The 23,364-nt window shown below is 40.4% G+C and overlaps 1 protein-coding gene across 6 annotated transcripts in view; it reads left to right on the forward strand.

Moving 5' to 3' along the window:
* Positions 1-20,714, forward strand: part of xrn1 (5'-3' exoribonuclease 1) — a 42,427-nt gene extending 21,713 nt beyond the window's left edge. Inside the window, exons 26-44 of one of the 6 annotated variants that reach the window (XM_042339026.1) lie at positions 1,707-1,796; positions 1,992-2,127; positions 2,856-2,912; positions 3,355-3,487; positions 3,835-3,904; positions 5,723-5,945; positions 6,221-6,352; positions 6,717-6,842; positions 7,716-7,899; positions 8,282-8,376; positions 9,593-9,664; positions 10,478-10,615; positions 11,273-11,435; positions 11,832-11,995; positions 13,650-13,763; positions 13,883-13,994; positions 16,039-16,190; positions 16,856-17,169; positions 20,178-20,714. In XM_042339026.1, coding sequence (XP_042194960.1) covers positions 1,707-1,796; positions 1,992-2,127; positions 2,856-2,912; positions 3,355-3,487; positions 3,835-3,904; positions 5,723-5,945; positions 6,221-6,352; positions 6,717-6,842; positions 7,716-7,899; positions 8,282-8,376; positions 9,593-9,664; positions 10,478-10,615; positions 11,273-11,435; positions 11,832-11,995; positions 13,650-13,763; positions 13,883-13,994; positions 16,039-16,190; positions 16,856-17,164 — 2,470 coding nt within the window. In that variant the 3' untranslated portion in view covers positions 17,165-17,169; positions 20,178-20,714. Of the gene's footprint in view, positions 1-1,706; positions 1,797-1,991; positions 2,128-2,855; positions 2,913-3,354; positions 3,488-3,834; positions 3,905-5,722; positions 5,946-6,220; positions 6,353-6,716; positions 6,843-7,715; positions 7,900-8,281; positions 8,377-9,592; positions 9,665-10,477; positions 10,616-11,272; positions 11,436-11,831; positions 11,996-13,649; positions 13,764-13,882; positions 13,995-16,038; positions 16,191-16,855; positions 17,447-20,177 lie in introns of those variants that run through there. The other 5 variants (XM_042339025.1, XM_042339027.1, XM_042339029.1 and 2 more) reach the window with 5 other exon arrangements.
* The last annotated feature ends 2,650 nt before the right edge of the window (positions 20,715-23,364 follow it).

Raw genomic sequence — 23,364 nt, forward strand, 5'->3', positions numbered from 1 at the left:
GCTAGGTGAATCCTGCTCATTAAGGCTTTGGCTTGCAGGGTTAACAGGGCCAGAGGGAAAGAATCCCTACTCCCAATGACCATTCTGCTCCTGCCCTCCCAAGTCCTGCTAAAGTGACTGGCATCATCAGCAGTGAGTGTCTTGAAGTACTGGCTCATGAACTGAACTATCAAGACCTCCACAGAAGATTGCTAGGCATGTCACCTTGGAGGCAACTTGGCTCCAAGAAGACTCCACTTACCTTTTCATCCGCGCTCCCCTCCCCTGGGTGATAGTTATCTGCCTATTATAGATACATTTGACTTGTTAATTTATTATATTTTAAATGTCAATTAGCATCATTTTTACAACAATTGGATTTTCTTCACATTTTTCACTCTACCAGTATGAAAATAAAACTGTAGTCCAGTGTTTCAAAATGAACCAATCAGTTTTAAATCTGGAGTCATCATTTAAGAGGAAGTCACACTATAGACAAAAAGCAGTGTTAGTGTGGTAACCTTTATAAATATATTAAAGAAACGGGGTTTCTGTACATGACTCTTTGATTATTACATTATTCAATGTTTTGTTTCCTCTGCATTTTATGCATGCAATGTAGTATTGCTGATCTGGCATTATATTTGTCAATTTTATCTGGTTCTTCCACTTGAAAATATATTGTTAATTGGGATGGGAGTGAGTTGTTTAACATCTTAATTATTATAATACTGATGTTTCTATTTGATGTAGTGCTTTATCATGTGAAGAATGTCTCAAAAAGTTTCAGAGTTTTCTGTAAAGTGTATTGTGAGCAAAGTAAGCAGTGCAAAGATGATCCTTGGTCCAAATCATTGTAATGTTTACAAGTGATAGACTAGTCTCTATGGACTGCTAAGAGTCTAATGGGGGAAGTCATGTGAGATTTCCCCTTTTAAAAATATTTGTGGTTTGTAATATGCTATTTCCCCCACTTAATCTGCAACAATACACAAGAAACTGTGGTTTCCATTTCATCTAACTGGTAGCATTGAGCTTACAACACAACTGATGTGATGCTTGCAAACCAAATAATAATAAATATAATCCTTTCATTTGATATAGCTGCTTTCCACATTTTTGAAAAGTCTCAAAGCGCTTCATGGAATATATTGAAGTGAATTGACTGTGTATTTTGTGAGTGAAGCTAACTAATAGATTGTATGATCTATTAATTAGTTTCACCTGTTTGTAGAGCCTGTTTGCAAAACTATTTATCCCATTGAATAAAGTAATTAGAAAAAAGTCATTCAAAGCTTGTGGCATTCCTCGAGCGATTAATGATAATGGCTGCAATTGATTTCTGGGTTGCTTAACTCTGGATTTTAAAAAAAACTGCATGTCTATACTTGCGCTCTCTTTTTATTCTGTTTTCCCCCCATTTTGCTTAAGAAATTAATTCGTCATTTTCTTGCGTCCCTAGATGGCTCTTGCCTAAATTGTAAATTCAGTATGTTGTGAACCTAAGACATCAATCAGCATGCCGTCCCACCAGTGCATTACATGTATATGATGTGGGCACTTTACTCGATTGCCACTTTTGAGACGGTTTTGTGGTTTCTTTCCTCGAATTAATCTTTTTTTGCCCCATGGTTTTAACCGCTTCTCAAGTGACTTCATATTTTAAGGAGCAAACTACGAAAATCATTCAATACAGTGCATAAACTCCAGGTTGTTTTTCTTTTCAGATTCCCAGAACTATTCATTCACGTTGCTAAAAATAGCCAGGAGGATGTGTTTTATGAGGATAACATATGGGCTGGAGAGGACGAGAATGGGTGAGGTTTTTTTGACACGATTGATACCGTATTGTATTGTACTTTCTTTTTTGCCAAGAATCAAGTTAATAGTTTTCCTTTCTGCATTTATCAGATTAATCTTTCACCATTTCAAACCCGGCTATTGTTTGGGTAGTTCTTAAATGAGTGTTTGCAAGATATTTTTAAACATAATTGCACTTGAATTTGGAACAGGGCTGAAAAGGTGCAAGAGATTGTTGCCTGGTTGAAAATGCATCCGGTCAGTAGCTTATCCAGAACATCATGCGACCTAAATGTACTGGATTCAGCAATTGTTGAAAAGATTGAAGACGAAGTGGAAAATTGCAAGGTATTTCCTAGTATAAAGCCTAAATGCGTAAAACTTTCCCACGCGCACTTTAAATCACTTTATTCCCTCTCTCCTCCAAACACAGGGCTGTATGCAGATCTGGAACATTAACAACTTGCATAAAGTACAGGGTGTCCACAAAGTCCCGTTATTGCCATGTTTTTTCCCTCTATCATGCACTGATCAACAACTGAAACATGTGGAAGAATGATGATAATTGTATTTAGAAGTACTTCATTGTATTCAGTACAAGTGTTTAACTGTATTTAGACGCCCAGAGAATTGGTGTGAGCGAGCACCATCATTTTTACGGCTGATAATAATCTGTCACCATGTTCTATGCGACATCTTCCGTAACACAAGGATGGAGTGACGAGGTGAAATGCATCTCTGACAGCTTGTTTCAGCTCGTATGTACTCTCGTATTGCTGTTTTGTAATGGGGATTGGGGTAAGAGGATTTTATGGACACCCTGTAGAGTGAATTCTCAACACATTTCATTAACAGTAAGCAATAAGGAATACAGGCAGAGAACCATAGCGTTTTAAAATATGCCTGGATATACAGATGTGAATGAATTGATAGAGCACTCCACTAAAAGGAAAGCTTGCCCTTGTGAATTCACATATCAAGAGTTGCAAACTCTCTTGGAAGTTTCCGCAAAAAGATGATGGTGGGTCCTGCAAAGTACAGGTTCTGAAATAATTTGTGTTGTGCTTTTTTTTTAGCAGAGGAAAAGTAACAAGAAAGTGAGGGTGACTGTGAAGCCACATCTTTTATACAGAGTAAGTGAATTTTTTATCTAATTGGTTTTCCTATTAATATATCAGAATATCCACAGTGTTCATAGTTACAATAACCAGACACCCGGAAAGTTGTTATTGATTTCCAGCTCATTTACATTGCTGCAATATCCCTGGGGTAATGGCAGCTATAAGCCCTGGTTTGTAGAAAATCACCAGGATAAATCTCAGATCAAATCCGTGTTACTTACATGTATGTCATTGCGAATGACATGTTTAGCTGGCATGCCTGGAGGTCAGTATAAAATAAGATGTGGGTATCAAGCTCCTTGTCGCAGTCAATTTACCTTTAGACTTATGCCAGATCCATGCACATCACATTGAATAGAGGTGGCATGAGTCGTTCCAGAACAGAACACTCGATGCACTGGGTTCCAGAACAAGGTGGATTTGTTTTTTTCTAAGTTTTTATTTCTCTACACAGCCACTGGAGCAACAACAAGGGGTGATCCCAGACCAGTTGGCAGAGTATCATTTATTTGACCGTGTTGTGAATGTGAGGGAGAACTTCTCTGTTCCTGTGGGTCTTCGAGGAACCATTATAGGAATGAAAACAGGTGATGTGTGAAAAGTTGCATTTTTTTAAACTCTTTTTAAAAAAAGAGTGCGCTAACTGCTACGGAGTTCTGTTTTAAATTTTTTCCATCTTCTTATTTCTACCCAATTGTTTAACCCACAGGTGAAATTTGCAATCACTATAAGGATTAACAAAATGATTTCATGAGTTTTTTTTGTTATTTGTTCAGGCTTCTCATAAAAGCATTTGCAGTAATACATTTAATATTATCCGGGCGAGGGGGAAAATTGGGATACTGTCCCTAATACAATCAACAATTTAGTAGTTTACAGTGAATCCACAGGAAACCATGCTTACTTACTATTTGATCTTTATTTTGTGCTCTAGCTGAGAGAGAATCTGATATCTTGTATGAAGTTCTGTTTGATGAAGAATTCCTAGGAGGACTTGCTATGAGGTTTGTGAATATTAACAAGGCTGCTGCTACACTCTAGGCCAAATATTTGAATTAGTTACGTAACTGGACTTTATTCTTTGTATCCTTTCTGTGTTTTTCGTCAAATGAATCCAATTCCCAGCACATAGCAAATATGTGCTTTCAATTAGTTCTTATTACCTTGTAATCCATGTGTTTTGTAGATTGATAGATAGTAGTTTGTGGGTACCCAGGTGTTGGTGTTCGAACCTCTCTTGTTCTCTATTATAATTAATCATCTGGAACTGTAAATAGAGGGAATAAACTCCAAATGTGCAGATAATACTAAAGTTCAAGCTACTAAGTTCGACCATAAACCTCACAGTCAACAAATACAACAAAAAATTGCATTTGTATCGTCATTCCATTTTACAGTCTCCTGCGAAGGCTTTGAGATATCCTCCTGACATGAAAGAATGCTTGCCAAATGCAAAGATTATTATTATTAATAATAAATTAGGTGGTGTTAACTGACAATGGCTGGCTCCAGGCAGATATTGATATGTTAAGAGAGTGGGCAGATTTATGCAAAATGGGATTCGATGCAAAAAAAAAAGTGAAGTAGTACATTTGGGAAGAAAAATAGCAAATGGAAAGACGCCCTGTATAGTAAAATTCTCATTGGAGTGAAGGCGCTGGGGTAGCCAGAGACACAAATGTATAGATTGCTAAAAGTGAGATTACAATAGAAAAAGCTGTAAAAGGATAACAGTCCTGTAGCTCAGTGGTTAGAGCACTCGCCTTGCAAGCAAGACACCTGGTTCAATTCCAGGCAGGGCGAAACCTTGGGCAAGTTTCCTTACTCCACACTCCTAATAATAATCCCTCCAAAACAAATCAATAATAATTGGTCATTTTCAATCCACGACTGTTTGTGGTACACTGCTGTGCGCAATTGGCTGCCGCGTTTCACCCACAAATATACAGTCAATTCACTTTACAGTATATTCTGTGAAGCGCTTTGAGACGTCTAGAATACGTGAAAAGCGCTATATCAAATGCAAGGATTGTTATTATTATAACCGGGATTCTGGGTTGTCGACACTGAATTCTAAAGTAAGGCAGTGTAAAGGAACTGCATTGTTTTTNCTATTTCATAATCTCTTCACTTCTAATTAATTTTGTAAAGCACTTAGACATTTGATTCTCCCTGAAACGTGCTCTGTAATGCAAGTTATTCTTTTCACTGGATATTTCCACACTAGTTACCCAAAGCATTGTTCAGGATCAAAATAAAGGCAATATGACAAATACAGGCTTAATTTCTGCTTTAAACAAAAACGCGTCCTTATGTTTGCCATCCACTCCAATTAGTTGGAATTATATAGAATATACAGCACAGAAACAGGCCATTCTGCCCAATTGGTTTATGCTCCACATGAGCTCCTCCTTCCTTTCTCCCTCATGTACCACATTCCCACCACCTTCTGGGTAAAGACGTTTCTTCTAGGAAGTCTCCCTATTTAATTTGTTGGTGACTACTATACATTTATGGCCCTTGGTTTTGGTCTCCCCCGCAAGTGGAACCATCTTCTCTATGTCTACCTTATCAAAACCTTTCATAATTTTAAAGGCCTTTATTAGGTCACCCTTCTTGTTTCAAGAGAAAAGAGTCCAAGCTTGTTCAGCCTTTCCTGATAGGTTTAACATTGCAGTTCCAGTATAATCCAATCTTATGACTATAAATTTAGCAACACAGTGCTAAAAAGAAACTTGCAAGGCGTCTCTAATTATTACTAAGGAACTTGGATTCAGGGTTCTACTAGCATCATCATCAAACCTTGTTGCATTTGTCTGTAGATGCTCTCCTGGTCGGGGTTATAGACTCCCCAAGTGTGCCTTAATCAACATAAGTCATGGCAGCCGCCTGGAGTTTGGAGGCCAGAGACCACCACCGTTATTAAAACCACAGCCAGCGCCCGGATTTCAACACGCTTCGCACCCTTCCTCTCAGTTGGCCACTCAGAAAGTGTCAACAGGAGGCCTGAACCACTCGCCTCGCTCTCCATTCGTCCTCACACAGGTAGCACCTTTAACAAAATATAATTATGACTGATAAATCAAGAAATATTCAATCGATTTTAAAAACAAACTGAAACCCTATTACTGATCAAACATAGATTTACCTAGACTCGTGTGAATGTAATTCGTTGTTGGTATTGATCGACATTAAAATTAAAATAGTAGCGTTAATTCCAAATGAAGAATGAATTAGTGGATTGTTGCAGGACATTGTTTTTGAGGAGTGGTGATTTTTAAAAAAATACAATTGATTATTTGATGTAACTTACAATTCAGCAGTTGAATGGAAAGCAACAGTACCTCAGGTCAGAATATCAGGGAAATCAAATCAACCATCAGAAAGCTAATGGTGCAAATGGTTTGAATCGAAGTCATGAGCAGAAGTGCAGAGGAGGATCAGCCAAACTGGTAAGTGATCTATCCTTGAACAGGATGAGGTACAATTTGTGTATTTAATATGAAATAAACATGCGAATATGATCATCAAATGTTCATGATTATTTTAATCTTAAACTACGTTTTGTGCTGAAATGTCATTCTGAGTTTCACCACACAAGTTCTCTCCCCCATAACTTAAATGGAAAATCTCCTTCATTTTCTCCATCACTTTTATTCATAACAAAGTCATTCAGCGCTTATAACTTATATAGTAAGATATATTCACATTTTCAGTAGACTTATGTATTCAAGTAGACCTGATTTCTGAATGTTTTCTCTTATGACACCCCTCCTTTCTTGAACTGAAATAATTTTATTGAACTATCATGGCCAGGTTAAGCCTGATGATGAGTTTTCCAGTGTGTGGCAGTCACTACAGAGCGTTCCTGCAAATCCTCAACAGAGCAACTCTCGTGCTGCAGATTTCACATACAAACCCCCTGCAGGCCAGCAAGACAAAGTAAGTACCATTCTCTCATTAGGTTCACACTAACATGGTTTAATACAATGCTTGGTACTAAAACTGCAACAAGGTTTACGTTGTCTGGCTTAGTTGATAGCCCTCACGCCTCTGAGTCAAAAGGCCGTGGGCTCAAGCCCCACTTCAAGAATTGGAATCCATGTAGTCTAAGCTGACTCTCCCAATGCAGTGCTGGGGGTGTGCTGATTTGTCAGAGTTGCTATCCTTCGGATGCGATGTTAAGCCGAGGTCCTGTCTGCCTGTTCAGGTGGAAGTTAAAGGTCCTGCGGCACTATTTGAAAAGAGAAGGGAGTTTTTCCTAATGTCCTGGCCAACAATCCACCAAATAAAATAAAATTGGTCACTTACTCCATGATTGACATCACTGAGCAAAATGGCTGCCGCACTTCGTCCACGAAATACACACAATCACTGCACTTTACAGTATATCCCATGAAGCGTTGGATGTCTTTCAGACATGAAAGTCTCTATATCAAATATGAGGATTATTAACATCTGTCAATTTGGGCTAAAACACTTCCATTAGGTTAGATAATCAGATTGTTCCGAAGGACTGGAAAATCCCAGACATTACAGCTCCAAGTATTGGGCTGACTGCAAACATCCCACCGGGACATAACTTTTATCCCCAAGTTTCAAAGCAATGGAAGCTTCCATTAAATGGAAAAGCTATCCTTGCATTTAATATGGCATTTTTCACATCAGGAGGATGTCTCAGGGGACTTTACAGGATTTGATGCATTTTGTAGGTGAATGAAGCAGTCATTTTGCGCACAGCAGCATAACCTGTGCACCAGAATTTCTAAACGATTTCAAGGGAGCCATGTGTCCCTTTCATTCTCTGCTTTCCAGGTTATGTCTCCTCAAAGGACTAACAAGTCCTTTGGTCTACCTCAGCACGACAGGTCTGGATCAGCATCTGGCCATCAGTCGCAAAAGGCCAATTCCACTGAAAATAAAGTGCAACCTTTCAAGACAACGGGGCAACCAAAACAAAGATGGGTTCCAGCAGAGCAGCCAGCATATAACCGAACAGGTAACTCTTAGAAATGTTTTGGTTTCTGCCATGACGAAGAAGACTAAAAATAAGGCTTGTGATTAAATATTTAATAGACAACAGTTTTGCTTGTGTATGCTGTAGAGAATGGTAGACAATACCATTAAAGATCCAAAAATATAGTGACCAGTCACTAATCCATTTCAATTTTCAATGGAATTGTCTAAAATCTACCAATCCACTTCTTACACAAACAGAACAGGTGATGATCTACGTGCTTCATCAAGCAATGCTTGTCTGACCACTCAGGCTTTAATATCATAGCATTCATTGGAACGCACCAGGTCCTGCTTACAGATTGCCAGAATCGTCTGCACGTGATTTCCACTTCTAAAAATCAAACCTTTTAATCTGTTTCTAGCAAAGGACAACTGTGAAAGCTTGAAGGGAAAAAGTTGGGGACCTGACCACTCTGGGCAGCCACAGCAATCTGACTTCAAAACACAGAATAAGCAGGTACTTCATTTTCATAGGAAACGTGGAGCCAACTCTGGCTGCTGAGTATTTGGATTTCCAGGGTTTAATAGGTCGCAAGACAAGACCTCAATGTTACACAAACCATACTACTCAGGGTAGTGAGCTTTTATCCCCACAAGTAAAACATAATTTTATAATTGTGAAAACGGGGTACTCTGTACAAAGAGTACTTGCATTACACTTTCCTTCTCCTTTAAGATGCTGTACAAATACATACTGTATATTGCATAACATTGAGGTGGAGTCTATTGTGGCAAAATGGACATTGTCCTTCCTTTTACAGCTGCCCTTTCATCCTCCATAACTAATGGAATTCATCTGAACAGAAAGTATCCACTTGAGACTTTACTTGGTATTTAAATTAATTGGCCACAACTCTGGAAATTGCAGTACATTATTGGCAGAATGATATTCCACACTCCCCATAGAGGGTGTTAGAATGATATAGTCTTCAAAATGTTATCTCAGGGCACACATTGCTCACCTCGAAAGTTACAATTTATCACTAGTGTTTTGATTAGAGATTGCTCTCCTTATTTTATCTAACAAACAGTATTAGTGGAGTAACTTCATATGTAACCAATAACTTTCGATTTCCACTCCGAGTATTAATAAATCTATTCCTGCTGTGACAGAATGTGCTCTTAAATATAATCCTTGCATTTGATATGGCGCTTCACAGAATATACTGTAAAGTGAATTGACTATATTTTTGTGGGCAAAATGCGCACAGCAGTGTCCCACAAACAGTCGTGGATTGAGTGACCAATTTATTATTATTTTTAAAAAATGTTTTAAAGGAATTATTATCCCCAGAAAAGCGATCCGCCAATTGACTAACAACCAAGTTCCTACTTACTGCTAGGTAAACGAAGGCGTGTGGAGTAAGGAAACTTGCCCAGCGTTTCACCCTGCTGGGTAACGAACCCAGGTCTCGCGAGGCGAGTTCTCTAACCACTAAGCTACAGGACTTCTCAATTGCTCATTTGGACATTTCTTTCTGTGGTGTGCTATTTAATTGGCTGTCGCATTTTGGCCACAAAATATACAGTGAATTCACTTTACAGTACTTTCTGTGAAGCGCTTTGAGACGTCTCGAAGATGATAAGGTGGCTATATTAAATGCAAGGATTATTATAATTATTAATGGATTAGCACAAAGGAGATGACAAAAACCTCTGGTAAAATGTTGTAGGAATACGGGAGCCAGGGCAAAGCAAACCTGAAGATTCTCAAGAGGAATGAGGAGGGACCGAATCCAGCAATGGTAAAATTGATAGGGCTCTGCACCGGTTGGAGAGGTGTGTTTCCTCCACAATTGTAAGCAGCTCCCCCTTCATGTGAGGGAAAAGGAAAAGGGATGTTCATTACATAGTTTTTTTTCTTGTTTCTCCTGGTGTCCTGAGGGTTAGGGTCATTCACTTCAATGCTGTTTGTGGAACATGGCTGTGCACATCCTGGCTGTTGCGATAGTCTACAAAATACAGTCACTACACTTTCTAGTAAATCTGTGGAGTCCCAAAGCATTGTGTTTCACACCTTCGCGTGGCTAGCGAAAGGTCCCAGGTATGATTTGCGGGGGGATGGGGGGGGTTTGCGAAGTCTTAGGCAAGTTTCTTACTCTACACACCTCTGTGTCAAGCAGTAAGTAGGAACCCGGTTGGCGGATTGCTTTCAGGGGGAGAATAATTCGTCCAAAAAAACATGGTCACTCAGTCTCCACTCTGCACTGCTGTGAGCAACTGGCAGATGTGTTTCACCCACAAAATACATGGTCAATCCACTTTGCAATGTGAACTGGGAAACTTTTTGAGACATCTCAATGACGCAATAAGGCACTCTATCAAATGCAAGTATTATTATCCTGTGAAACATTTTGAGACATCCTCCTTATGTAAAAGGTGCTACAACAAATGAAAGATTTATTATTTTACTCTTCACCTTTTGAACACCTATAATGAATTGTTTACCCAATTTTGCTGGGCAGTAAAAGATTTACTTTCTTTTTCATCCGTTCTGCTCTGGTATTTTGCAACCACCTGTGTATTGATTTGAATTTTCGATACAATATGTTCCGCAGGGACCATCAGAATTTGAGGAACTCTTCTCCTCATTAAAAATGCCAAGTGGACAGTCGGGAAAAGAGACGCAAGGCTCTCAGCAAAAAGACAGCCAGGGAATTACCGGAGAGCCGCTGTCTCCACAGTCCTTTGCCATGGTATGAGTCTAGTATTGCAGAGATAAATATTTTGTTTTTAATGCCAAGAAATGATGAAGCAACACAAAAAAACCAACAGTGAAAGTGTATCTACGAAGAGGATGTTTGTTTGTTGGATGTCACTGAATGGGCTCGGGAGCTGTTTGCCTCTGCAAAAATCGCTCCGATCCAAAACCCTACCCAACCCATGAAGGGTGTTATATAAATGCAAGTTGTTGTTGTGTGGTGCAAAAGTCACGACACAACAAAGTAACTTGTCTAAAAGTTTGGGTTAAGCTTCTGTGAATTCTGATGTTTGCTTCATCGTGTGCCGTCACTGATGGTTTATTTTGATTGACTGACGGAGAAGCCTTTCGATGTGTGAAAATTATCTAGAAAAAACACAGCAGCTGGGTCAATACCGGTTGAGGCTGAAATTTGTACGCCGGGCTTCTGAATCCGGTTTGTCACTGCTCCTTCCTGATCTTAAGGTCGGGCCGAAAGACCTTCCTCATCGACCGTGCCTACAGTCACCTCCAGCCAGCTCGGCTTTGTGCTTCGCCCCTGTCAAGAGCTCTGGGACACTACCCTGCGTGAGGGTAACTGAATGACCATAAAAAAATTGGTGCGACATCTTGGGTAAGTTAGATTAACCAAGTTTTTTTTAAAACTTAACAGAAAGGAACACAGATGCTGAAGGAGATTTTGAAGATAGATGGCGCCAGTTCATTCCCAGAGAAAGAAGGCAACACGTCTTCCACTGTTCAGCAAAGTGATTCTCTGCCTTCCCCCGCTCCTCACCGAGGATATTCATCCCACCAGCGTTCAGTTAAAAAGCTCGGTATGTATCGAAGCTTACTCATGAACACCAGTTTAATTGAGCGCCACAGCAAGACTAAAAGCTTTGTACTCAGTGAATGAACCTGAACTTAAAACCCTGTATGGGGCTGACTTCACTCTTGTCATGTTTACTTGTCTCTCTGATATCATTCGTCGAAGAGATTCCATAACATGGATGCAGTGACGAGGAAGCTGCTGATATCAGACATTCTTACACTCGATTCATCTGCAACAGAAAATAAAAAATTTAATGTAAGAAAAACACAGTGGGGTGTAACAGGACTTTGCGAACACCCTGTAGAGCCTGAAGATCCAAATGTGTTGCCTTCCCTGATCTTGACTGAGTTAACTCGGGAATGGATGTTTCAATTGAATGTTTCTTATTATCTTTGCCTAGCTGCCCAAATGAACAAACCTCAGGGTCCACAAGGTGGAGAAACCACAGGGCAGTATCGGGGACAACAACAGCCATCTCTATCTACCCCCGCCTCTGAGTTACTTCTCGTGTGTGCCAGGTTTGGTCTTCCACATCCAGAGGTCTCTTTCATCAAGACCCCGCAGGTTGGAGGATATTTAGGTTGTTGTAGAGTACATTGCTTACTGATTAACCAGATGCTGTGGAATTCTCAGTCTTAATGTCTCACTGCTCCAAAAGCAAGCAACCATTTCCTGGTAACAGGCACAATTTACTCCGGTGCCTTCTCAGTGAATTTATATATATATATTATAATCATTTGATATAGCATCTTATCCCGTTGTTGAGATGTTTCAAAGTGCTTTTTTTTGAATATATTTTAAAGTGAACTGATTGTATTTTGTGGGTGAAAATTTATCGAGTAATAATAATAATCCTTGCATTTGATATAGCGCTTTTCATGTCTTCTAGACGTCTCAAAGCGCTTTACAGAATATACTATAAAATGAATTGACCGTATATTTGTGGACGAAACGCGGCAGCCAATTGCACACAGCAGTGTCCCACAAACAGTCATACCCAAGGTTTCGCCCTGCCTGGAATTGAACCCACTTGCATGCAAGGCGAGTGCTCCAACCACTGAGGTACAGGACTCAATGAGTAAGTCACTAAGACTCTCAGGTGTGTGGATTCAGGGTAGAATCTGGCTTGATTGCTGGTTGAATAGTTTGACAACACTAACTGCCTAGATAAGGCATTGGAATCATGATTTACTGTGGAGCACAATGTCCTTAGCTTTGTATGAACTCAATGAAAGTTGTCAAGATTCCAGATTTCTCTTTCCAGTGGACGCAAAATTTGATTGCTTCAGAAGACAAAGGGAGCATAGTCTCAGGATTGTCAACGGAAAAACTAGAGGAGAGGTTAGGAGAAACTTGTTCACTCAGAGAGAGGGTTGTTAGTGTTTGGAATTCGTTACCGCAAGTGGCTGTTGAGGGTGGATAAATAGAATTGTTCAGAAGGGAACTGAATAAGCATCTGAGCAGTAAAATTATTAGGGCATATAGGAAACAACAATGAGGTGAGATTTTTTTTTAAAAAATCGCAATTTAGAGAATCAGGTAGCATTGGTACAGACATGATGGGTTGATCATCTGTTTTCCGAGGAGAAAAAATATTGTTTTGATCCCAATCTAACTTTATCAGGATCCTTTAACAAGGCTTAGCATAGATTTACATTGAGAACAATGCTGCCTTATTCTAGCAGGCAAGGAATGTTTATGATTTAAATTATGCAGTATATCGCATTAGACATTTGTCAGTGAAAATTCTTATACTTCTAAATAAGTATCTGGGTGTTCGCCCACCAAACACACAGTCGCTGCACTTTACAGTATCATTAAGCACTTTGAGACGTCCTCCTGAAATGAAAGAAACTATAGCAATGTAAGGATTATTTTTATTCTATAACCAATGTTTTGAAATTTTAAAGGAGTTCATGGATATGAGTGATCCATTCAGAGAAGGGAGTTTCTCTCATCGAGTTCCTGGCCAGCATTCCCCCAGATAAAAATTGGTCATTCACTTCCTGGTTGTTTTGTGGGACATAGTTATGTGCAAGTATTTGTCCACAAAACACACAGTCACTGCACTTCACAGTATGTGCTGTGAAGCACTTTGAGATGTCCTCCCGACATGAAAGGCGCTGTACCAAATGCAAGGATTCATGACCGTTATTCATTGTCATTCAACCAGTGGCTGGTTGGTATAAAAATATCTCTTTTTTTTTCTTTTTGCCAGGGCCTGATAGTTTGCCAAGTAAAGTTAGCCAATGGTTTGCTTGTCCATGGCCCTCAATGTCAGTCAGAAAGTGAGGCCCAGGAAAAGGCTGCAGTGTTCACATTACAAAGACTGGTATGTGTTATAGAATTTGTTTTTATGAAGCTGTCTTGTTCAAATCCATTTTTTTTGTAAGAGCTGTGCCTTTTCACACTGTGCAGTTGATGATGCACTTTCTCTTTTTTCTCTCTCAGAATGCAACGGCACAGAATCTCTCTCTACCTCCCGCAATCTTTCCCAGTTATCCATCAGTTGCAGGAGGCTTGCCAGCTCCAGCTATCCCCCCGACCTTCAGCCATCCTTCTGGTAAGAAATGCCTGAGAGGTTCACTGGAATGAGGGTTGTCCACGTTCAGTGTAATCTCTTTAGTTTCGGGTAACTTGCATTCAACTTAATTAAGGCCATAGAGGTGATGTTCATTTAATTGGTTTTGAGACTGTTGCTTATTGCTTTAATTTTCCAATGACTGATATGTGTTCCTTCCTGTAGCCTCGGTTTTCTTTCCTTTTGGAATACTCTTGTCAACTGGATCACAGCATCACACTCCATTTTGGAGTCTCTTCTGTCTGTGCTATGCCCTCCCTGATGATATAAAATTTGTGGAATCCCCCGTTTAACAACTCCTAAAGCAAGGCAGTGATGGGTTACTTTACAATGTTATGATGAGCTCAATCCAGGAAAGCTTGCTCTTTTCATAGAGATTTACAGGTTGGCGCACTGGCACGATTCATTATCATATTCGTGGCATCTGTTGAGTATTGTAGAGCACTTGTCTCGCAAAAGAGAGGACCTAGGTTCGATTCCAAAACCTTAGGCAATTTTCCTTACCTCACACGCCTCTGTTTACCTAGGAGTAAGTAAGAATCTGGTTGTTAGTCCATTGGCAGAATGGTTTCCAAGGGTAATAATTCCTCCAAAAATAAATAATAATAATAATTTGGTCACTCAATCCAAGACTGTTTGTGGGACTTTGCTGTGTGCAATTGGCTGCTGCATTTCACCCACAAAATATACAGCCAGTTCACTTCACAGTATGTTCGGTGAAGCACTTTGAGACGTTTCAACGACATGATAAGACGCTATATGTGGAATCCTGTAACCGGGTGGTTAGAGCACTCGCCTCACAAGTGAGAGACCTCGGTTCAAGTTGGGCGAAACCTTGGGGAGGTTTCCTTACTCTACACGGCTGATAATAATCCCGCAAGAAAAGAAAAAAAAATAATTTGGTCACTCAATCCATGACTGTTTGTGGGACACTGCTGTGCACAATTGGCTGCCGCATTTTGCCCACAAATATACAGTCAATTCACTTTACAGTATATTCTGTGAAGCGCTTTGAGACGTCTGGAAGAAGTGAAAAGCGCTCTATCAAATGCAAGGATTATTATTATTATTACACTATACGGAGACCAGATGCAATATGACTTTTAAGCTATAACAGTGCATATTATATTGAATGTTACTTTCTGCAATGTGTCTTACTAGGATAATATAGTATCTTCTCTCCAGACACTGCACTGGAGAGGAGGTGCAGGCAATGTGGAACTAAAGTATATAATGTTGCATTACACCAAGAACACTTGGAATTGGACATCTTAATTACCACAGAAAAGGTGGGCCGATCTTGTGCTCTGAGAGCTTTATTATCCTACGAAGGCAGGTCAGATTGTGCCCGAAGACAAAAATAAAACCTCTTTTGTTCCCTTTCTCTCTTTATACCCCTCCCTCAAAACCCTGTTTTTCTCTGACGTGTATTTGGGTAAATGGGCAGTGGTGGATGAGGGAAGTCTTCAAACTTCAGTGCAGCAAATTGTCCACAGCTAGGAAAAGCTGAAATCTTCCCCCATCAGACTCGCACAGGAGGGCCTGGAGGAGAAAGTGTCGTAAGACACAGAGACCTGCCAGGACAACAGTTACACAGGCTTGGAAACGAGTTATCTTTTTCTGTGCTGGACATCGTTTTCAAGCTGTGGAAACATCCCTCTGAAATCAGCTGGCAGACGTCACACAAAGCAGCACGATGCCTCCCAGGGTCGCATCGCTTTCTACCTGTGCTGTGGGCTCCGTTCCTCAACATCCGCTCCTCCCCATGTGACGTCGTTACTGAGATCAGACCTCCGGCGTGTGTTGGAGAGACACGTGAACAGTCTGGGTTCCTATCACATTACATGGACGCATAGTGGATGGACGCAGCACTGGGCCATCACATGCGTTTTGGATGGGCTTAGAAAATGTTACACTGATTATTAATGTTTAACCACATTTTATTCGCCTTGTTACTTCATGCTGCGTTGATTAGGGAAAGCTGCTGCTGACTATTGCAAATGATTGACTTGTGTTTTAAACCCAGGTACCATCTTACCACCACATGGGTTTGCTCCTGTGCCTTGGACAGCTTTGATCCCTCCTCAGTCCTACAACAATTACCAGGTCCCATATTCAGGGGGGATCTGTCCTGGAGGAGTACTGATTGGTACCCACAATCAATTTGTGCCTTTGCAGGTGAGTTGCATTCAGCTTCTTTTAAAAGAAAATAAATTTCAACCTGGCAGGGAGAAGAGATACCGTTGTGAGACTTGGGAGAAAAGCTTACGGACAAAGCGTAACATAGAACATTTTACTCGCTACCCCAAAAAAAACAACTCCATTCATGTTTCATTATACCACCCTGTTTAGTTTATGTAGTTGCAAGTGAGCATTCAAACAAGGTATGCAAGTCAAGATGGATGCAGCGCCTTGCCCCTAGCCCTAGGAGCCCGAGATGAATTAAACTTGTAAAGGTGGACAATAGGGTCTCAGTCTCTGAAGGGGATTTCAAATAGGACAGACCGCAGCCCTTGGCAATGCTTATCCATTAATTCTCATGGGGCCAAACTTTATACAGTACAGGCTACGTTATGGCTGGCGAACAACTCGTATCATTTAAAGAACATTTATATTAGTGATTTCTCAGGCATTGTGTCAAACCCACTCCAAGGATAGGTTTCCCTAGTGAATCTCCCTGTTGATAGCTTTGAGAGCTCCTTAGCTGTATGCAGAGTATTGCTGCAACTCGTAACGACTCTACAAGTGAAGTAATTCTAGCTTTAGTCAAGTTTTTTTTTATTCTGATGAAACTTCTGTTGTGTAAGCTATTCATGCCGTTTTGTTCGTTTATTATTTGAAAGGTGACTAAGAGGAGGACGTCCTTTAATAAAATGTACGACAATTCCGCTCAGCAAAGGTTTCCTCAGCAAAATGAATCCGCAACCACTCTGGAGTTCACGAACACAGCCTTACACGGGCCCACAGCTGCTCTCACACCCTCTAGAAACTTTTCCCAATCTGGTCAAATGACCTTTGACTCCCAGAGCAAAGCAGCTAACCAGAGTCCCAGTCAACCCCGAACACAGCAGCAGTTAGCACCAGGTTCTGGTGGCAAACGTAAACCGAGGAAGCTGGCTGTCAACTTTGGAGCACCCCAGCCTCCCCAGTAGTTAAGGTAGCTGCGATTATATCCTGTGTAAAAGGTTAATTACATGTGCAGTTTTTTTTTCTGAATAGACTCGCACTCGGTATTGCTTCCTGTTCATTTATTCATGTTGTGATATACTTTTCTCAGTTTTCTTTTTCTTTCCTGTATACATCACCTTTTCCTTGTGTTTCTCCCCACCCCCCCATCCCTCCTTGCCCCTCCTGAAGTTAGCCTGTAATGGATTCGGATTAGGTACCACTTTGAAGGACCTCAGTATAGGTGAAGATTGAGGTTCATCAATACACCAATGGATGTGGTGATACAGCCACTGGAGAAGGGGATGTGGCAGGGGGGATTGCCTGGGGAGGGGGACGGCTTTTGAATAATAGTGAACATTAAATGACTGATCATTGCAGAGCTTTTGCTTGAAGTTCTCTAGAGTTAAGGGAGTTTCTATGCAGAACTCTTTCCCTCCCCCCCTTCCTCACACCCTCAGAAATAAAATGGCTGGGGTGTAATCTGTTAGGCTTGGTTTTGCATGAGCGATTGAGGGAGTGTGTTTGATGAGCCAAATGGCCTATTTTTATTCCCTGCTTATAGATGTTCTTCTAGGCTCTTATTTCACTTCACTCAACCTAGTTGATTTTACACTCGCTGTGTTTTCTCTTATGTGCATAGAAAAATATTGATCTAAATGTTATTACATTATATATCGTATATTGCTTATTTTGTCTTTGCTTCAGTTTCCCCAATGGAAAAGGAGAATGCAATGCTTGAGATCTTTGAAGGCTAGGGATTAGTGAAGGAGTGAATGTTAACCTAGTGATGATTTCGCAGGATGAGTGAAGCCTGGGATGAAGGGATTTAACTGAGCCCATCCTGGGTAATTTGGGGTTATATACTGTACCATAGAGCTGAGGAGATTAAGACGTGATCTGATTTGAGATCTTCAAAATAATAAAGGGAATTGATGAGGCAAACTCCAGCAGGGGAGTCAAGGGCAAGGAGACATAATCTTAAACCCAGTTTACATTCAATCCCTTTCACATAAACCATTGTCAGAATGGGGAATGCACTGACTGCCCCAAAAAAGCACAAATGCAGATTGAATTGAGGTGTTTCTAAGACGGAAGCTGGGGAAGTAAGGGAAATGGAGAAGAGATGGGAAAATGGGATAAGAAAGATGAAGAGTTCATGGGTCTGAATTAAATGGCAGAACAGACAAATAAATAAATGGTGGTTGTTCTTTCCTGCTTCTCTTTGCTGATTTTCTTTTCTGTCTCTCACTTAATTATGACTACACCTGTTTCTCCATTCCGCTGTCACTTTCCTTACAAAAAGCAAGCCCAGAGCAGACCACATCTTAATTGCTGCCCCTCTATCTTGGCTTTTTATTTCCCTTTGTCCTTTTCCGCGCTTTGATATTTTCCCTATGCAGGTAGGTGCCATTTAGGAATGTTGTCTTGGAAATATCCTTTGAGATGCGAGCACTTCAGAGCTTTCACCTTCACATAATATTCTTAGTATTTTCTGATTATCCTCTCGCGACGTTACCTTTGTGTTTAAATGTGCCGTAATTTTTTTTCATAATGCATGCCAGAGATTGGTGGAATTTATTCTCTCAAATCCGGAATTTTAAAAGACTTCATTCCCCCAAACATGGTGGAATTTGGTACAAATCGTCAAGCATTTTATAGCTGTTTTATCAGAAACTTTTATAACGTATTTGGGGTCTGCATCAGTAAACCACAAGTGTACGCCTCAGTCTTTGCTGCTCGTGTCCAAGTATTTACCAAAAAAAATCTTGTCCAGTCGTAGTATAACTGAATAAATGTGTAACCAGAAAGTGTATTCATTGAATGTTTATTGTCGTTCATTTTTTGAAAGGTTATTTCAGACTGATTTTTAATGTCGTCTGATGCCCTGTATTTGTCCACATCTACTAATACCTTGTGAATTGTCATCAGTTGCTCAAGGACCATTTCTCTCTTTTCCTTTCCTCCCTCCCCCCCACCATGTGATATATCATCCCCACACTGTCACCATGTTTGTTTTTATGAATTTCATGTACCTTTTTAATTTTTTCACGGCTATCGATAATGTTAAGTGCACAATGAAAACACCCGAAAAAAGCTTGATGTACTGTACATGCAAAGCAACATGTTTTATATGATTAAAACAAAACTACTTTTATTGTAGATGTTGTAGAAAGAGCTTTGAAATTTTTTTATAGAAACCTGGGGATTGCAAAATGAGCTCCTTTGCTGGTTTATGAATTCCTATGCATCTACATGGAATTTTTTTAAGAATACTTTTAACATTTTATCTACTTGTGACTCAAAACCCCTTTCCATGTTTATCAATGTTAAACTATTGTTTTTACGAGCACGATTAATATTGTATTAAAGCCTTTCTTTACAGATCACAATGTTTTTTAATTAAAAAAAATTGTACAGTGGAAGGTAGGGAGGGTGATGGTGATTAATTGTAATCGTATTTATTGATGAATGTGGACTTTTTGACAACATGTGTATCAAAGTATGGGGAACCTATTAGCTGGTAACAACTGACTTCAATTAAATGTTGCACTTTCTGCTAAAGTATAAAGCAATTTCAATATTCTAAATAAAGCATTTTGTTACAAGTGTTGAATGAGTGATGTTTATTTTGTTCTGCCATTTACTGATTTATTTTTGCTCCACCCCCCCCCCCAAAAAAAAATCTGTCACTGCTGTGTGCAATTGGCTGCTGCATTTGCCTGCAAAACGCATAGTCAATTCACTTTACAATATATTCTGTGAAGCAAATGTAATTTGTGGTCTCAACGACGTGATAAGCTGCTAAATCAAATGCAAGGATTAGTAGTAGTTCAGGGAGCACATCAAAAAATGTTAACAGTGCACAGTCATTATGCTTGGTAGCTGTTACCTACCTACTCTGAGACTCTTTGACTTTGTACGCACTAGCGTAGCAAGAATTACCAGAATGATAAACCCTTTGATTTGTAATATTTTCTCACTCCATTTCCTCAATAGGTTGGCTGACATCAAGAACCTGTGTGAGGAATGCAGGCGGGCAAACCTTCTTCCTGAACGTTCCGCAACACAGTGCTTTGGAGTACTGCCTTGGACAATTCTCTTTGCCAAATCACTTGATGCTGCAGCGTGATATTTCAGCCGCAGCTAACGCGTGCAGCTACAAGTGCTCCGGGATTAAAAACTCATGGTTAATCCAGGAAACCTCAATGATTCCCAATGTTAGGTGTGTTAGTGATGTGCTTTCTCAAGGGGTAAGAAGCTCTGTTAATTCTTTGATTGCCAGAACTCTTATAGTTATAGAAGGGACCAGGAGATAGAGATATAGCAAGATAGAGAAGGAGGGAAAAACAAAACTACCTCTGACAGATTGCAAAGAGAGTGCTGAGGGGGATGGTAAGCGGGGCCAACTTGGGACTGAGCTGGCTCCAAAGTGACGTGCCTGGGAACAGAATCTTGGAATTGAGTCAATCCTCTGCGACCATTACTGTTGTCTGTTGTCCATTACTCCTTGGCACTGCCTCTGACTGACCAGCTAGACTGGCTCATTGGCAGGGCTTGGAGGGACAGAGCAATCGCTGGGAGCAGGGATTCTTTCCGCTCTGCTCCCACTGACCCTGCAAGCCAAGGCCCTGACAGGTTGGGTTGTTCTAGCTGGACAAACAACAGGAAGCTTATCAGACAGTTCCGAGAACATTCAGCAGGTCAGGCAGCATCTGTGGATACAGTAAAGTGAGTCGATGTTTCGGTTCCACTGACTTTCGTCAGAACTGGGGCATGTCAGGAGAGAGAGGCTAAAGGGTTAACAGAGAGGGGAGGCCGGGCAAGGAAGACAAAGGTGAAAATGGGGTAGAGGACAGGGGATGATGAATTAAAGAGCTGTTAATGAGGCACCATTGTTACCCTTTCTTGTGTTTGATATTCTTTGCTATTTGTTTCCTTTCTTGTGTTTGATACCCCACCCCTCTCTGTTAGCTCTTAAAAGCCTCTCTCCCAACACGCCAGTTTTGACAAAGGGACGTGGACCCGAAGCTTTGACTCAATTTCCTTGCTCCATAGATGCTGCCTGACCTGCTGAAATGTTCCCAGCGACTTCTGTTTTTGTTTCAGATTTCCTGCATCTGCAGTATTTTGAGTTTTGTTACCAGACGCCGCTCTCAATGGCAAAGTTGTGTGGTTATAGCTGGTTAGTCTCCAGCTGTACCCCCAAGCACACTGGCTCCCAAGTCCTTTGGTCTCACCAACCTGCTCCTAATACTTTCTAGAATTAGATAAGCAAGTGCGTGCCTCCAGGGAAAGAGTGCAGAGTCGATTCCACACGTGGAAATCTCCACGCTTAGGTGTCCTCCATATGTGCAACCCTCTGATTGGATACTTTTAAGCATTGGGATTTTTTTCTGCGTGTCAGGCATCTGGCTGATCCCCACAAAAAGTCTCAGACTCCCTTTCCCTTGTATTTATTTTTCTCCGACTTGCCACAATACATATTATTGCAGAAACAATATTGTGGGGGAGTTTAGACATCATTTAGCAGCCATTTGTTGACTATAACACTCCGTTTTATCAACCTATGAATTATTGTGTCAACTCATTCCTGGTAATATAGAGACCATATTTCCAAGTACTTTCCAAGCATTTGTCGACTGTTCAAAAAATGTACCGTAATTTAAAAAAACAATAATAAATTGGTCACTTCAATCCATAACTGTTTGTGGGACACTGCTGTGCGCGATTTGGCTGCCGCATTTCGCCCACAAATTCACTTGCCAGTATATTCTGTGAAGCGCTTTGAGACGTCTAAGAAGACATAAAAATCGCTATATCAAATGCAAGGATTCTTCTTATTATCACTTGGTTAACTGGTTAGGATCTAAACCACAAAATATGTTACCAGTTTAGTGGACTTGAGATTCTTGTTACCCCGCTGCTATCGTTGAATTGCAACCATTTTTGTAACTTTTTGACTACTCCGTCTTTTTAAAGCATTTTTGTACCCGTTTCATATAATTTGTTACTACCCACTTTACAGTGTATTCTATGAGATGTCCCAAAAAAGCTGATCAGGCACAATATCAAAAGCTATTATTATTACTGCACATGAAACAAACAGAATAGAATTTGACACATGTTCCCATTCCTCCTTGAGTGCTCAAAGTGCTTTTTGAGGGAGTGAAGCTGCACGATCCCCGGCTCGCAGCTGTGCCTGATGAACAATTGGTTGATTGGCCTGTGTTTTTTGCCATAACATGAGAATAAACCTTTCATTTTATAGAGAGCCTTTCACTTCAAGAGGACGTCTTGAATAGAATTCACAGCTCGATAAGATTTTACTGTAAAGTTTAGTGACTGTGTATTTTATGGGTGAATGCGGCAACCAGTTTGCACACAGCAGTGTCCTACCAACAGCCATAAGTGAGTGACCAATTTTATTGTGGGGGGTTGTTGCACAAGACACAGGGAGAAACTCCCTTCTCTTTCAAATAGTGTCAGGGGATCTTTATCGTCCACTTGAACAGGCAGACGGCACTTCAGTTTGACATCTCAACTGAAAAAATGCAATGCAACACACTTGAGATTGAACCCACAACTTTCTGACTCAGAGGTGAGAGTACTACCAATCAAGCTATTTTGACACATTATATCGTAACAGCCAATGCCTCTAACATTTGAGGGAACCACACGTTAAGGATTTAGGTACAGCAACAACAATAAATTACAATTATCTCGTGCCTTTCAGGGTGGGACGCTTTATTTTGAGTGGGTAAGAAATTATGAAATGTTTCAGCTTGTTTTTCACCCGTTTCTAATTTACGAGCAGAAAGAAACGATCCACCCGAACTGAAATGTCGAGAAGCAAAACTTTCAGCATTTTTTTTTAAAAAAAAGCAAAAAGAAATGTCAAGGCAAAACCAATGCGACCCGGGGTCAAATATTGCAGAGGCATTCGCTGGCTGCCAGAAACATCGTGTGAATAATAATTAAAATACAATTGCATTTATACAAGGCCTTTTCTCGTGAAATAAACGTCTCGAAAATATTTTACAGAATAAAAGTGTGTCAATCAATACATAAGCAAATTTTTTTTTGGGGTGGGGGCATTTGGTTAGTAATGAATACCACGTTGCTAAGGATGTACGGTTAGGCGTGAAGTGAATTGTTCTCTGGAGGCAAACAGAGGGAAATCCAT

Source organism: Callorhinchus milii, unplaced genomic scaffold (genome assembly GCF_018977255.1).
Source record: "Callorhinchus milii isolate IMCB2004 unplaced genomic scaffold, IMCB_Cmil_1.0 Scaffold11, whole genome shotgun sequence".
NCBI lineage: Eukaryota > Metazoa > Chordata > Chondrichthyes > Chimaeriformes > Callorhinchidae > Callorhinchus > Callorhinchus milii.